At 36.3% G+C, this 18,291-nt stretch overlaps 1 protein-coding gene across 1 annotated transcript in view; it reads left to right on the plus strand.

Annotated features, from left to right (window-relative positions):
* Positions 1-8,727: 8,727 nt before the first annotated feature.
* LOC105460401 overlaps positions 8,728-18,291 on the plus strand; it is an 87,115-nt gene continuing 77,551 nt past the window's right edge. Inside the window, exons 1-2 of the mRNA XM_011706848.1 lie at positions 8,728-9,651; positions 16,571-16,648. Coding sequence (XP_011705150.1) covers positions 9,549-9,651; positions 16,571-16,648 — 181 coding nt within the window. The 5' untranslated portion in view covers positions 8,728-9,548. The remainder of the gene's footprint in view (positions 9,652-16,570; positions 16,649-18,291) is intronic.

Consider the following 18,291-nt stretch of genomic DNA (forward strand, 5'->3'; position numbering starts at 1 on the left):
CGTGTGCTCTTCCGATAAGATAGACAAAAAATTAACAGGTTACATCTTGTTTTGTTCATGCTATCAACATTGTAAAAAATCAGATACAATTGATGTAAATTTTTGATCAATTTATATAGCTGATACTAATGTATAAACCATGCAATTTTTAATTGAATCGTTATTTTTCCTAAAAGAAAGTTTATGATAGCATATTTTACATTTATTGTATATACGTATTTACAATTATTATAAAAATTATATCAATATTTTTATCATCTCTGTCAAGTTTCCTAAATCGTACCTAACCTAACCAGCATAAGAGTTTTTATATTGTATCGGTACAATTTAGAAGCACTAATGTATCTTTATCTTTAGATCACATGACATAATCAACATTATTTATTTTAACACGATCGAAGTTATTCTGTAGAGGAAAAAACCGTCATCGAGTTGCATAAGCAAAACAGCTATTGTTTGATAAATTACAATTAAAGCAGGTATTAATTCATGATTCTTTTATCAATCTTATGTTTTTAATTATTTTCATTCATAAATTCAATAGTTTAGAAGGAGGTACTATTAATAAAACTCACAGGTACGATTTAGGCGATCAGCAGTTTGCTGAATCGTGCTTTTGACAGCATGTTCCAAAAAAGCTTAGAACAAATTAATTTGCTATTAGTGAAAGATTTAACATGTAATATTAGATGCCTTGGACATCAAGCTACAATTTCCAACGTTTGTTTGCATTCTAAATAGTACCAAATGTGAAATATAACTAAAAATATCTTATTAAATAGTACGCATTCGGTAACTCTCCTCTATATACGATTATATAGCAGTTTCATTCAGTCTTGACATTTTAATTTTGTTGTCGGCACACTGAAACGATAAGCACACTTGAAATATGTTTATTTCTGTGCGCTTATTCTTATCGGAAATTAAGTTAAAGAATTTTGCGATCTTACGGCGAAGCGACAGCGATGCTTATTAGATTTCCTCTTTCGTTTCTTGCAAACTTACTACTTAAAGCACCGCCGGCGTTGTTTTGTTCGAATGATTCCCCGCGTCGAAAGGAGGCCATCCTATTTTTGCAGAATGTCGGAGCTTAATGTCCAGACGTAATTCACTTTGGCCATTTAATTAGAATCGCGTAGTCGGCGGTGTATATATGGGCGTTTGCTTATAAAGCGCGATTCACGTGTAAAGTTTAAGTGGAATTTAAACCTGTCATTTGGTTTAAATTTAACTTCTTGCTTAAATCGCGTGAGCGACGGCGATCGCGCGGGGGCCATGAAAGTCGCTGGAATATATTTAACGTCGATTCAATGTTTAATTATCGTTGGCATGGGCGGGAGGGGGACCAGGAGGAAGAGGATCGATCGTACTAGAATGGGATGGGAATTTCTTTAAGTGGATCTCTCGGAGAAGTCGGAAGCGAAATTTGAGATTTCCCGCGAAGAAGTTAGCAGCACCGAAAATGGAAGATAGCTTTTAATAACTTGAGGATTCGTTCTCTTGCCAAATCTAACGTGGTGTTCTGCGATATAATTTTTTCCACTGTTCAACCGATTAGCAAGACGAATGTGGAAACTCGGTATTTCGAAGAGTTCGCTCCGAGCTGCAGCGAGAAGACTCACGTTGTCTTCATTGAAGAAAGGTGTAAATAAATGAAACACATGAGTTCCTTGGATGACGTATAGTTTATAACGCCGGGCGGAAAATGTGCGCGGTTCCGAGGTTAATCCCTGGACGCCACGTGCAGTTTTGCGAGCGTGGTGCATGCAGCAAATGCGTCAAATCGTCCTGCGCGAAAAATCGATATTTCATGGGGGCTCTGGTACCCCAGCTGCGAGAAAGAAAGGGGAGCTCTCGCCTTAGGGGGGCTTTCGCGGCATCTCCCTGTACGAGCACTCAAGTTCACAAATTTCTCGCGAAACGTTACGTCGCGCGACGCGATCGCACACGAGAGTAACATTACGCCGTATATATATAGAGGAATAACGATTGTACAGTAGCACGTGCTGCGAGAAAACGAGGTAGAGGTAAAGGTAACGTATTGATTCTTTTCAGCTATGAACTTCTGCGTATGTAGGCCAACGGCGGATGTATCCAGAAGAGCATTCGGGCGTAAACAGCGTTAACGCTAAAATAGACACATTCGTTGTCGAAGCAACCGTGTAACTTCGACAAGTTGTAGATATTTTTTCTTTTTTTTTTATAAAAGACTCTCGTTGGAACAAAAAAGGGAGGAACTTTCATAGCATCACGTCTTTCTCTGACAACTCTCAAGTAAAAAAAAAACTTAGAAATTCCGTAAAGTCACTTTTTTTTTACATTTATCTCTGTGTGAGTCGTTGTTTGAGAATATGTATATTATACGTGTTATATGTATTACTTTTGCGCGCAAAAATATCTGATCTGAAATTATATATTGTTCTTACTTTCGTTAGTTACGAGTCGTTTTCGCAGGAATTTCCCTTTTTTTTGCACGTTCGGTTACTTGGTCAAACGTTCCGTTGCAGCGCGCGCTTCTAATTTGTAAGACGAGAGACGCGGCAAGGTCGTAGAGCGACTATGGTTTTCAATTTCTGCGGTGCATGCGTTTTTGTAGATCCACACGAAGACGTAGAGAGATAGAAACACGGGGCGTGTGGGATGGTTTATGGCTCGGTAGCTCGCTTAGCCCGACAACCTGCGGGGCTTTATATATTTACTCGTACATACTGCACTGTGCAAGCATTCACGTATAGGTATTATACGACTGCACGTGATCTTTCACCCCTTTATCGACTAATTGGGTATCGTATTGTTGTTTCAGGCCAGCTGTTGTATATTTCATCCCGACATATATACATTAAAAATAAAAAGTCACGTTATTGAATTGGGGAGTTCAGTTTTCATTCTCATTATTGCGACAGCAGTCGCGCATGAATTGTCACGCTATTTATTAGTCAGTTGCATTAAAATTGCTTATTCGTTTTGGCAGAATCGATATAGAAATCAGATTAGATTTAACGAAAGCTTTAAGTTGTACATACTATTTGAAATTAAAAGTTTGACATACGTATATACGTATTTATGCTGTTTGTAAAATTTTCAGGATCTAGACATTGAAGAAAATTGTAATATTATCGTATAAAAAGTATATACGCTTTCCGCGATGAAATATAAATATCGCGTATTCGATAAATTTGCGAAATGAGGTTGCGGAGCGACTTGGAGCGAATCAAATTCGAACTGATGTCGATTGATGTCTGAAATACATATCGCGGAAATATCGCGGAGACCGTGGGCGGTTCTATGTGCCCGACCCTTTGTTCTTACACAATGTATTACTTTACCTTCGTGTATATGTATATGGGCAGATACACACTCTTGCATATGATAGAAGACGCGGCAATGAAGGACGAAAGAGGAGATGACGTGCCTGATAATGAGAGCAATGAATGAGAAGTGGGGCGAGAGCGTGTATGTGTGCTCTTGCCAGAGCAGAGATGTATTCGTGTTTTACAGGAGGCTTAGATACTTACCTATGTACATTGCACGTGTATAGGTGGATGGCGTGTATAGGTGTTTCGACGGCCCGGTTCGTCTATAGTTATTGCTCGCCGTACTTTACGGCACGATCTCGTGTCCGGGGAAAAAGTTTATTACTTTCGGCTTGAATATTTCCGTGCACAGAGTCTTCAGACTGCGCGTTGCTTAGTCGAGCAGCTTTCGCTGCAGCTGTTTCGCTACGATAATGTTCCCGCGAAGCGTAATAAATATTGTTGCATGGCAAAATGATACGACATGTTATATTTAATGGCAGTCCTGTTTTCAAATTCACGTACTCTCAAAAACTTTTGATTATAAATTTCGTCCCTGTTATCTCGTCTAAGGATTTACATGTGCGATTAGGATTTATATTTGCGATTAATTGTAACGTCATGTTATTTAATGGCAATCCTGTTTTAATATTCACGTACTGTGAAAACTTTTGATTACATTTGTAAATTTTGTCTCTGTTATCCCGTAGAAGAATTAAAATTTGCGATTAGGATTTGTATTCGCGATTAATTGCAATCTTCGCTCGCACGTGATTAAATTTCGCGGTTGGCATTCGATGTTTTTAAATATTTTTCGATCAATTGCATGGCGAAATCAACGGTCCAGGAATAACATTCCTAAAAATGGCTTTGGAAAAAGAAAGTTGTTTGCGGCAAAGCAGAGAATAAATATATTCTCAACGCTACCGAATACCAATAAGACGCAGATTCGTTGGCAACGGAAAAGATTTCATTGTCTGTGTGTATGTGAATCATTAGTACTTGTAGGAGGTTGTGGATCTTCCTGTGATACTTTCAACAATGATGCTCAGGTTTCTGTATGTTTTCATCGTACGACGGTAGCATAATTCGGCGAGCTTCATAATAAAGCGCTACCGTAAAGCTCCGTTGTCGCAAACAGCAGCTGCTTATACCGTCTATAGACTCTATAGGCACTCGTTATATTCAGCCCGACGACACCCGTCACCATTGTTCTCAGCAACATCGTCGATCGGGAGTGGCATGTTGGCTCTATTCTTAACCCGTCAAAGAAAATAGACATTTCAGCGAGATTCTTAGCAGGCGATAAATTAAACACGTGTCTCGTTATATCCTCATTAAACATCTGCCTCATTCATCCGTGAAGCCCGAGCATCTGTGAGCCTCTTTTACAAAAAAAAAAAAAAAAACATGGAGTCAAAATTCCGCGATCGGTATCGAAGAGAATTTTGCGAATGTTTTGCAATCCTTTTGTAATGTTTGTAAATTTACAATACGACATTGATTCTAAATAGCCTTGAAACGTGAACCGCCCGACGGTCGATGGTTCTATTTCACGAATTCGTCGAGGCTAAAGTTATCGCGGTTCGGCGGGTTGGAACGAATTTCGATCGTTCTCAATTAAAATCCAATTAAGAAGTTTTCGTAATAGGTGATGCATCGGTCTCGCGGGCCTCGTGGAATAATTTGCGGTGTTAAAATAAATGCGAACGCGCGGATGTCGCGGGCAAGAAGTATATTGGGATTGGATTTCTCGTGCGTCGATTCTCTGGGCAGAGAAGCGCTTTAGGCGTACACCTATTCGCAGGTGCACCTGTATACCAGGGTGCTCGGGCAAGTTCCGCCGAAACAATTCTCGCTGGCGCTTCCTGCGCGCGCGAAGTTCGTAGATATTTCATCGCATTGGTTTCTACCGTCAGGCCATCGTGCATCGGGGTTAACCGACCTCGTTAATGTTCGTTCAAGCCAGCAAGTATGCGCGTTGTTCCGCCTTTCATAACTTCCTATCCCCCTTTCCACTTCGCTTTCTGTGCGCTTTGCCTCGCTCGTGGTATTAATCTCGGGCGTGGATGCGACGCAATTAAGCGTGCGTATAGCTGCGATTTTGTTCCGACTTGAGACTTGTGCAAATCGGGTTCACGTAACAATTAACTCGATAACTTTGAATGATATACCGATATTAAGGTCACGTACAATAGATATATGTGAGAAAATCGAAAAGTATAGCATGACGTTTAATGCTTTCATATATGTATGGAATTGCAATAATGTTTCTGTATTATCTGTAATTTATATCCTATTGTTGGCTGTAACGTGAGCTCTAAATGTAGTTGTATACTTCAAATAAGATTCGTTGTATTTCATATTTGACGAAAAACATTTTACCCTTTGCGTCATGACAGGACTCTCAGCGTCCTACCTTTTTCCGCTCAGTTTTTAATTATTTTGATGAATTTCTTGACGTTAAGTATTGGTTTTTTTTTGTTTTCGTAGCCTCCTTAGAACATGAATAAGTATTAAAAAAAGTAAGCAATTAAAATTTTAATTGCGTAATTATTATAATTAAGCAAATATAATTAAAATTTGTTCTTTTTTTTCGAAAAAAAAAACATTTTCTACATATTAAACTATTACCAATATCAAAACGGTAATTTAGGCACTTATTTAAACTATTCTAAAATATTTTTCGAAATTTTTTCTGATTTTTTGCTATGTTATTTTTCATTATAAATTGATAATATTTGAGAAATATGAAAAAAAATCGATATTTTCTACTGTAAATCCAAATAAATGGTTCGAATATCTCTTATAACGGTGTTCTAAAAGTTTTTTGGATCACTGAATCCTAATCTGAGATCAAAATTTTCAAATTAAATTCAAAATGGCGGAATCGGTATTATAATTATTTGAATTATTGGTCCGCCATATTAGATCAATCATTTTAAATTTTAAAATACTAGCTTCTGATTCGTAATCAGCGACCCGAAAAATTCCTCTTACAAAGTAAGTTTTCAAAAAAATCGGTTTGACACAAAAATTCGTGACACAAAGGATTAAGAATGTACACACGGTTACCATCGGGGAATTTTGATTTATCGGTCAAATTGATATTTTATTGTGTGCAGGAAAAATTTGGCTCGAATAGCAATAACTTGTGTATTGCGTACTCGAATTACACTGTCGTGCGGAATTTGATAAAGCATTAGACTGCTCCGAAAGAAAAGTGCTCACAAAGTCGACGCACGTTGAAAAGGTCGACAAACTAGATGCGAAGTTGAAAGGCACCGCCGATGTGTTGGGCGGAAGGGTTTTTCATGTCCCGGCATTATCGGATAGAGCTCTTGGCAAGACTCCCCCCTTGATCGAACTGCAAAATGACTGAAGAAAGAGGTCGGAGTTTAGTGATCGAAAATGCGGGCTCTCTACTGAGGTTTTTCACAAGTAAGCGGGTCGACGCGCGCTCTTGCGTATTCCGGTGCATCTCCCGGAAGTGGATTAACAACAGCAATAGAATACAAGAGCGATCGTTAAAATGGTTATGGCCTAGAGGAATATAGAGCCTGGAATCTTCTTTTATTCGATTACATTTTCCGTGGATAAGTTACAATTATTTCTTTTTTTCAATATAATATATGGAATGTACTTAGGGAAATAACGCGGCTTTATTGTCTCGCATACAAAACACGTGCGCCACGGATGTCTTTTATTTTGAGCCGGCCCGTAATGTATTCGAGGGTTATCGGGATCGTGTTATTGGGGCCGACGTTTGGAACGCATTCCGAACGTTTCCTTGAGGGAAATACTGAATGACGAACGTGTATTATGGATGGAGCGTTGTACGAGAATTCGATCGCTAATGGACGATGCATTTGCGGTGGGGATTCCTATCGATTAATATCAAGGCGAATGAGCGAAATCAATAGAATTATTCGTGTCGCAAGCATTAATCGTGATGTGCCCCGATGGCGAATCTAATTGCGCACGCGGGAGAATAATGCACGCCTGTACCTACGTGCGCGCTCCGTACTCGTCCGGTTTTCGTATCCGATGGCGAACGATTAGCACATGCAGCGTGGCACGCAACGGAAAGATAATTCTCCATTGTGCTCCGATATCGGTACATATATTGCTATTAAGCCTCATTATTTGCCCATACCGTTATACCGCAATACCCGCGCTTGTAATCAAAGCGCGTGACACTCTAAACGCGCTGCAAATTATTTTGTTTTGCCTCGTGCATTATGCCCGTTATTATTTACGTGTTACACATCACCTCGCGTAATGTTAATTCGATCAATTTGAACACCCATACGATCGATTTTTGTAACACTCGCTACACGGCGGACCTCTTCCTACCACGTCGCGCCGTTCGTTCGGTCATATCGCTCCAATTATTATTGGCCTCTACTACCGTTACCGGGTTATAATGGTTTCGATACATTTGGCACTGAGCACACTAGTCGTGGCTGCCAATTAGTATCGATAGTCCCGCGTCTCGGGACCGTAGTCCACCAAGCGTTGCTGCGCCACGTGCTGTACATCCGCGTATCGATCGCATTCATTACACTCGCTTATACGCACTTATACAATGCTCCCAAATCTTACACAAGATCAACGTTTGTTTCACTTTCACAAACTGTTTTACTACCGTAGAGATTCAAAATTTATAAAACAGAAAAAATAGAAGCTCACTTTAAACGATTTATATATTTGCGTCAGAATTCCAGAAATAGAATTCTGTTTATAATCTTATATTACAATACAAAAAAAAACATTTTAAGAATCGGAAAAAATATATACAGATTTAAAATATATGTATACTAAAATTGACACGTATACATACATTCTGAAATGAAAAGTTCGAATTATTACAGCATTCAAATAATATACTCGATATTTTAGAATTATTGATAACGAGATGTATTGTCAATTTAACTTTTCTAACAGAATAGATGTGTTTGCAATTCTAATAATGCGATTCGATAGCACAGAATCTCCTCATCTACATGCGCGTGTTAGTAAAGTTACACAATCCTAGTGCAGACGTTGATTTCCGTTTCACACATCGCACACATCGGTCGGACATTGCGGGACGTCATTAAAGTCGCATATCCACGTACAAACATATACACATAAGTCTGTTATACACACACACACACACACAACACACACACACACACACACACACACACACACACACACACACACACACACACACACATGCAGGTCCTTCTAATGTAGGACGCAGCCGGCAAAGCTAAATTTAGGATAAGATGCAGCAGTCGAATTTCGAAGCGTGCTCACGCTTGTCGCTAGCGGGTCGACCGTCGAAGCGATTTTTTTTTTCATTTCGCGAATACCCCATCCTCAGTCGCGAAAACCCTTTGATCTGTCCGCAGAGATTCGCCTCGGAAAGTGCAAAGAGAGAGAGAGAGAGAGAGAGAGAGAGAGAAAGAGGGGAGGGAGCGACTCATCTTCGTCAACATCCGCGATGGCGGGGAAATCGGCAGGGTTCGCGTTCCCGTTAATCTCCACGTGTCACGTGTCGTCAAACGCCACGTGTTATAAGCACGACAAATAAATACAAGTCGCTAGGCGGATTGCCAAGATTGTTGTTAATTTTGAGAATGTATATAACGCCGTCGCAACGTTGCATAGAATTTTGGATTATAAATTGAAACAGGGAATGACAACTCGCCGCAGCCGCGCGGAATGTAAATCATGGATTGGTTCGCGACTGATTGGTTGTGCGAATTTAGTGATTGTTGTGACAACGTAATATATCAAATATTTTTGTTGGAATCTTTTTAGAGGACACCTATTTTAGAGGAAAATCTTTTAATTGAATCCATCTCTCAATCGCAGAGCAGTTAATAAGTTTTTATTGAATTTATTGGTGAAGGATTACTCACGTTGGCTGACAACGCTAATTTTTTACAATAACGCTTTTACACGCGTGCGTAACTTTCCGAATGTAACGGTATTCTGTGCTGACATTCTTTTCAGAGTGACCTGTCAGGCCTAGCTGTTTATCCGCCATGGTCGATTATTTCTGTCAGACTCGAGCATTAGAGTAACTTTTTTGCACAATTATGAACTTTTGAACAATTTAAAAGTTCGAGAAGTTAAAAGAGCGCTTTATAATTTAATTTCACGCGATGTAATGTAAAATATTTTGATAAACTATGAACTAATTCGTTACTACGAGATACAGACGCGCGTATTAAATCACGCGCGGTGCGCGATATTTGCGATATGTGGGCGCCGGTGATATCTGTTGTGTGGGCCATCATGTATATGATGCAACGAAAAATTATGCCGGGAAATCTGAGCCAGGAGACGTCGAAGAATTCAAAGGGTAAATCATTCTAAATTGTATATTCTATTATTTACATATCGGTCGATATTTCCTTTATTATTCTATTGTTTTGAATTTGATTCCCCAGTCGGTTTGCGTTTTCTTCTCGACTGTAATACAAATTGAGAAACGTAAGAAAATTCAATTAATTGCAATTGAATGATGTGTGAAATGGACGAAATTATAAAATAAAAGAAAAATTAAATCACACACACACACACACACACGCATTTAATCTGGTAACGCAAAGTATTCTTTAGCTAAGCTTTAATATTTTTATGGTTTAATTCATTGTTACGTAACGCTATTCAATGCCAATGATTTGATTGATAGTTGATCGCGATCGATTGAATAACTGGAGAATCACGCGTGCTTGGTACAGCAAAGTCGAGAAACGCCTCTTCCGCGGTAATAATGAAATAGCCGTGTGCCTCGCGTGGAACTCGTTGACCGTTTCGTAACGGAGATTTACGAGGTCCCACAATACGTAGAATTCGGCTGCAGTACGAGCATGCGGCGGACGTCGTTATGCGACTTCTGTCTCGATTTCTATGCTTGAATGCAATCTGCGTGATTTAGATGCAAGGTCACGTTAGGCTTGGTGGAATTCGTTACGATACGGGACGTGCCATTCCGAACGTCGAATTAGCGGATTAATTGGAGAACAGTTGGCCGTAGGAATGCACGTTTATTGTTTCGTGCCTTCGATCTGGCACTCACATTGGAAATTCGCCTTTTGTCTATAGCGGCCCTTTTACAGGGATATTAAGGCAAATAATCGAATTTTTTGAAAAGAAAATTATGTGTGTAATATCCGAAATCTGTTAACATTTTGCAGTTAATGCCCTTCGAGTTTGATTTTCTGTTTTATTCGTTGCTCGAGATCTAAGTCAGTATTACGTAAATTAACATTTGGCAGTACTTCAGACCGGCCTAGTGTACGTTTTCGTCGAAGGTCGAGAAATTTCCGTACAATAGATTCAACAGTTTTAGAGTTGAAGCGGAATTCTAGTTTCTAAATTTATTTCTAGTTTTCTCAGTTTTAATAGTCTATTGTTTAAATTTCTATAAAAACGATTTGACGCTATTAATATTTTATTTATTTTCTCCTATGTTATATAAAACAATTTTATAACGATAAATAAAAGAATTTCATTGAAAGATATTTTTACTAATTACGATATATTTTACATTAATATAGTAATACCAAGAATGAATAATTCGCGAATTTGTAGACATTTTTCTAATTTAAGAAATTAATTACGTTACGTTAGAAAATTCTTTAACCGCTTATTACTTGGTTAAAACCAGCATCTTATTTACTTTGATGTAATTTTTTTTTAAATTTTTTATTTATTTATGTAAGTTTTGCTCGCGTGCGGATATATATTTCAAAAGACTTACCATCCTTTTACCATTCTCGGAATGAAAATCAGGAAAACCAAAAGCAGACGAAGTTTAGGTAATGAAGGTGGAAGCTACGAGCGGCGCAGCGTAACCTTCGTTAATTGAATAACGCTGCGCTCGTGCACCTAGAAAAGTACTCTAGACATGCCACCGCTCTCTCTCTTATCCCCTTGCTCATCTTCATCGTCTTCCCATTTCCCGTTCTTGTTCTGCGCGCGTCTCTTCCGTTTCCTCCGTCTTACGCTCGTAACGTAACGAGACGACGAACCGCCGGTACGTCTGGTTAACGGAATACGAATGAGCTCTACTGTCGAGAAATAATCTTCATACGACGTCAAGTCGATTTGCGGTTTGAATATGGACCGGCGAAACGTGGCAGAACGTTAATTAAGAGCGATGAACCGTATTTGTCATGTCTCGTATGTATTATCCTATAGACCTAGATGTCTTCTTGTATATATTTGCATAATTCAGCGGCATTACGGTACTATCCATTTTTGTCTTTAGCGCAGTTTATCGTGGAAGACCGAAGTTTGCTGGTCACGCGAATTTTAGGCAGAATTTCGCGACCAGTTTGACATCGATATGTGCCGGGTCGGATGATGCTTACGGTTACACGCGCCGCTCGTCGCAAGTCCACGAGAGACAGGTCGAACAGCTGACGCCTCCGTGTGTTGCCCGTCTCGTCGGCTACCTTGTCGTCTGTCTCCGAAATTCGCCGCGGGGGTTACCCAGGCGTGACGTAGATGCACGCTATTCTGGTCGGTTCGTGACGTCGTCCTCGGGACATCCAGAAATAAACCCGAGTGGTGCGAGAGATGCTGGCTTCTCTGTCTTCTCGGCTACCTTCTATCCTTTCTCTTCCAACGAGAGAGAGAGAGAGAGAGAGAGAGATGCGATTATTACATATATATGACGGACGAGCACGTCGACGATCTGAGGAAAATTCCGATTTCAATGATGTAACCTGTTGAAAGGCGCTCGCGGAAAATCATCGAAATTAGATCGGAAATCCCAGAACCCTTTGCTTTTCAAAGTTATATCTTCGAGTATTACATCTTCAAAATTACATTTTCCAAGTGGCGAGGTCTATTGACGCACATTTGCCTTATTCCTTCCGGATTGATCGGTGGAGGGAGGAAGGGAGGAGGGGGGAGGGGACCGTGTGGGAACGTAGATTTGTAATGATTTCGTTCGCGTCACGACAAGAAAGATCTCCGGACGATCTTGCCTCAACGTTTTCAAGGCCTTTTATTCCCGCTGTCGTAAAATCGCATTATGCTCCCCAATAGCGGACGGGCGTTGCCGATCGATTCACCCGATTGAGAAAAGGGGGAAAAAGTTCGCTGTAGCGCGATAAATCTTGCTCGTCTATTTTCTCTCAGATACTCTCGTAGTCGTTTTTCTCTTCGTTTCGCGGTTAGTAGTTCGAGATCCAATCGAGCGCTCTCTCACTCTCCCTTTCGTTTTATTTATCATGATAAAAATTCTTCTAGTTTTTTTTTAACTTCGACACAGTAGACCTTTGATCGTTTGATTCTGCGTATAGCGTAAGATAATAAGGCAATGCGCGATAGCCCAGCCTTCGCAGAAAACTTAGGTGAAAAAGTGAATCAGAGTAATCTGCAACACTTCGAACGTTGCTGAAAGTATTATCGATTAAAGATACGCGTGGCAAAGAGCTTCCCCTCCGGGCGACTATTTGATCAAAAGTGTTGAATCTAAAGGACGTTACGGTTGCGGGTGCAAATAAGAAAAATTTAATTAGCACACCGGCTATTCCGCGCGTGGTGCTTTCCTCTCCTCGCTCGTGTAATGAAGTAACGCGGGCGGTCAGCTGGCCACTTGCGGGCGCTGGGAAGAACGGCACGGATAGAACCGGAAAATGGTAGAAGAACGGTGGCCGTTGGTACACGCTACGATTTTGCTTTATTTTCCTTTTTCCTCAAAGCGGATCTCGCTCCGGCGAACGACGGACGCTTTTTCGCGGCCGGTTGCATCAAGCCGACTTCTTTTTCCTCCTCTTTGCCTTTCTTTCGCTATGGTCCCGCCCTTGCCTGCCCCCTGTTCTCTCCGTCTCTCCCTTTATCGCGTTTTACGTTCTCCCCTATCTCTCTGGTACCAGACATAAATATATTTCCGCACGGCAAACGGCGCCTTTAAACTTTGCGACCTGTACTCTGCGCACTTATTCTTCATAGGCTCAGGCGAACTTCTCGTCCAGTAGATAAAACGTAATTTTTTATATGTATACCACACTTACAACAATTGCATGCATTGTAATGGTTGTCACGTCGAAGATGAAAGTAATAGTTGACATGCGTTTGGATGAATTTAATTTGATTTCTTCCTCTAATCTTGTAGCGGACGAATTAAGCATAAGTCACGTATCGAAAATATTTAACTCAAAAATAATTCGATCTCATGTTTAAACATTAGGAGTACCAATGTTATTTTTTTAATTTTTTTTATTTTTGAATAAAATGTGAAATAATTGATAAAACGAAAATTTTTATTGCGTATTTTTAAACATATTTTTCAAATATATAGGTTAATTAGAAACTTGTATGTTATTTTTCTACTGGCTTTTAAAATAATAAGAAAAAGTTGCGAATTTTATGATCAATCAACCAAATTGTCAGTTTTTGAAATTGTGTTTTCTTTTGAAATGATGATATTGTATTTTCTGAAAACAGTTCTGGAAAGAGTCGTTTGTGACGTAACGGCTATGGAGTAATGGCAATTTAAAACGATTTATTTGATGACAACAGGTCGCTCTTTAATAGCATCTCATCATCATAGATTGCACAGCTTATGTAGTCGTAATCAGCTTGTAAAGGGTCTTGACTTTGAACCTGCTTATTTCGAGATTGAACGTTTTGCACATAAATATCCTTTGTGGCGAGTAATTCTTGGAATAAATTCTTAGAATTTATTTTCGTATAAGAAATATGTGTTTTTCATTAATCCTTTTTTTTTTATCTCAAGTATGAAACGTTTATCACTTATATTTTAATTAATCTTTTCTATTTGTTCAAAATTTTGTATTTCTGTTTTTTATATCTATACTTTTATATCTTGAGATATTTTTATATATATACTTTTATATCTATGTTTTGTATCTTAAACTGTAAATGACAAAACTTTTGAAATTTTTTATTAAAGTTTAGTCAACATTACGTCACATAATTTTGAATTATATCTCAAAAATGATATTGATATTGTACGTATAGATTTTTATTTGCTGAATTTCTTTGTTTTTTCGAACGGAGAGCATATTTTTTTATCATTTTTTAATATCACATTCTCCTCTTCAGATATGACGTTTTTTGTTTGCTTCTCTTTTTATTGGCATACAGAGTAGGGCATATGAGTGAAGTTTTCAATCAGATATATGCAGTCACGTATCCCTTTTATTCTCAACAGAATCTATTTTGCAAATGGAATCAAAAGATTATGTACGTACAGTTTTAGAGATCCTTAATTTATTTGCAAAACATTTCTTATACTTTGACTTTTTTATTTCTTAAGTGTTTTTCAAATAGTGGTGCGAAGAATGTCTTTGCATCAAAAATGTTATCTAGATATTTTAGTAGAATTTAAATAGACTTTTAAAATCGCAAAAATAAACTTGTGAAAAAAATTTTTTTCTCTTTTTATGTTTGATTTTTTATGACACAACATGTGTTACTTTTTGTAACTCATATTTGTTGAGATTTCAAATAGTCGATGAATTGCCTTGATGGGGAAGTCTATAAAAAATTTTTTGATTAAATGAAGACAATTCAGATATTATACAAACAATGCAAAATAGCTTCGCAAGTTTAGCAATAATAAATAAGTGAAGATCCGGAATTAATTATTATAAAATTATGGATTTATGAAATTATTTTTATTATAAAATTATGGAATTTAGAAACTAATTAGTTTATTATGAAATGTACAGATAATTTATAGATGATGGAGATCTGCGTGTATAATAAATATTGGATATGGATTAAGGCTGGGATAAATCAAATTTCATGTAGCATTAATTTTTTTATGACTTTCATAATTGTAATTATCTTTTTAATATTGTATATGCACAAAATTTTACATTAGGCATTTTGTATGCACAAAGATTGTTTCACGATTTTTAAAATATTTTATGTATACTTTTACAATATTATATAGGTATATATATATATGTATACATATATATATATATATATATATATATATATATATCTGTATATTGTATAACAGATTGTTTGTACATTATCTCTTTTTCGGCCTTTGACTTCATAATTAATTCATAAAAGCTTTTCTATGTTATAAAAATATATACATCATTAATAATAGCGGAAAAATTGTAGAGTCTGTTGAAGGAATAAAGGTCCGGAAATTAAATTAGTAATAGTTTTTTCAGTATAAATTTGATAAAAATTAGTGATCCGATTTTTTTTCTTTTCGTTCTTTGTTATCACAAAGAAATCGAGAAAAGGTAAGTCGATTACCTACCATCTAACGTCGTTCCTATGTGACGTCATCTTTCAATGGGGTTACCTATGTAACCTTAGAGAACGTAAAAGTGGGTCAGGGATGCAGACCATGCGATATTAAGTCGATGCAGTTTGTAGTTGCACCATCATTATTTGTTCCTTTGTTTTTGTTTTATGAAGGCTTTTAAAACATGAAAGATGAAAGTTTCTGTATTTCTTGAACTTCTTTTCTCCGATATATTTACATCTAAAATGATAATAATTTGCCATTTAATCGATGTTTTAAAAAGAATTATATCATGTCGATTGATAATTGAGAAATTGACGATGAGATTAAATTTAGTTATTTTATAACGAATGAGCAGAATAAAATGCATAAGTGAATATCACTTTGTAAAGAATCTATCTTTTTTATTAGCACATTATGCAAAAGGAATATATATTTATAAATTTGTAAAACTAAACATTAAAGAGTTAAAAATTTAATTGGCTGCATTGCTCAGAATCAGAAGATCTCGACATAAGTGGTCATTTCTAAGAAAAGAATTTACCTGTAAATTCTTCGAAGAGCAATTGCAGATATTAAATATTATTTAATAGCTTTCAAAAGAAACCTCGGTGATTGCATGAGTTCAGATAGCCATTTTATTCCGAAAATATATTTCACTGAACAACCAACCGAATTGTTTTTTATATTTTATTTTATAAGTATATTTTATATTTTATATTTTATAAGTATTTGTTATAGTTTATTTTATTCATTCTTTCTAAATTATGTACTAGTAACAAGGTTATTTTAAATATACATTAAATTAAAACATAGTTTAAAAAATAAATTATTTTTTTTGTAAAATAAACCTGTTCTAATAATCTTGTTATTTTATCCATTATTAAAATAATAACTCTATAATTTGAGCAACGTTCCGATTATTTATATATTGTACAAAAATATTTGATTATACATTTTTGAAATTATTTAATTGTGATACACGCAGATAGTTTTATTTCTAAATAAAACGTTTTTGTTCCAGGTGAGTCTAATCGCTTTGTCGATGAGGAAGTTCCTGTAACTATGGGCTTCACGCGTCGTCCAGCCCGAAAGAAAGCAGGTACAACATTACGTCTCATAAAATATCATTTATCTTGTGTAAAATTTATGTTTATTATTACCAGGATTTGTGAGTGTCCCCGCATAAGTGACCACCCTTTTTCATCTCGCAAACTAACAGAGATAAACCTAACAAATATAATATCAAATTAAATGGTTCGAACTGAATTCTAACTCTACTATGAGTACAGTGATTATTTAAAATTATGTATGTTAGAAAACGGAAAAACATGCGTAACTTTTGCATGGTAAAGTAAATATTTTGATATAGGTAATACAAATTGTAGCGATCTTTTTAACAAATACAACGATGTAACAAAATTATTTTATAAGTAATGCAAGTTTTTTCGGCTTAAAGTTTTGGGGATGATTATTACCTTTTTCGGCGGAGTGGCTATCTTCTGATTCTCGCACTGGCGATTGCCACATATGATATGTTATCTGATGCCCAGTATATATATACTGCTATATACATATATGGGATAAGTATATATATATATATATATATATATATAATATATGAAAATAAATATGTATACAAAAATTTACACAAATTCATAAATTATGAAACGTTTAATAAGATCATAAAATATTTAATAAAATTATGAAACTTAGCATTTTATGACGTGACATTATTCAAAAATAATTTTATAATTTAAAATGTAATCTTTACAATTTGAAAAATAATTTTAAAATTTCGTTATAATTAAAGATATAATAAAATGTTTTATTTTATTGTAAATACATTTATAACAAAATCGTTCAAATTTTCAAATCGCCACTTTGTATTTATTTATTTATCAAAGAAATAAATTATTAATTTATAAGAAGCATTTGATATATTATTTATGTCACGTTATAAATTGTTAATTATTACTTAACTGTTTCATAATTTATTAAATATTTTACAATTTTATGAATTTGTAGATTTTTGTTTTTTTATATTGCTTATATTTAACGTAAAATTATGACACTGAATACTACATATACACTGAATACTATGATTAAATAACATACTAATTGTAAGTTACACGTTAATCACTAGTGCGAAAGTCGGAGGTTGGCAACACCGCAGGGACAAAACTGAAAAAAGTAGTAGTCGCCCGCAAAACTTTAAACCGGAAAACTTTAATTCGAAAATCCGTGTATAATTTGTAAAATAATTTTGTTACATCGTTAAAAAGAACTCTGCAACTTTTGTCATATCGAAATATTAATTTTATACCAATGCAAAAAGTTATGCATGTCTCTTCTTTTTTTAACATAAATAATTTTTCTAAGTGATCACTGTGTGCTTACAATTTACAATAGAATTCAATTTGAAGTATTTAATTTGATATTATATTTGTTAGGTCCACCTTTGTTCAGTTTGCGAGATAGAAAGAGGTAGCCACTTATACGAAGACAGTCTAGCAAGTCTTTTAACTTACTCACACTTTAAAAATGCATAAGTCTATCCGATAAGTAAATAAACGTATGAACGTGGAAGAAATATATCGATATAGCATACTTTCTTCCAGGGTTGTGCATCTACGCGTAAAATATAATATTCTACGTTTACGTGTAGACAACGTAAACTATTGTATAAGTGTCGTCTATGTAGACAGTCAGTAGACTATATATTTATTCATTTAATAAATACAT

The sequence above is a fragment of the Wasmannia auropunctata genome, unplaced genomic scaffold (genome assembly GCF_000956235.1).
Source record: "Wasmannia auropunctata unplaced genomic scaffold, wasmannia.A_1.0 LD336101.1, whole genome shotgun sequence".
NCBI lineage: Eukaryota > Metazoa > Arthropoda > Insecta > Hymenoptera > Formicidae > Wasmannia > Wasmannia auropunctata.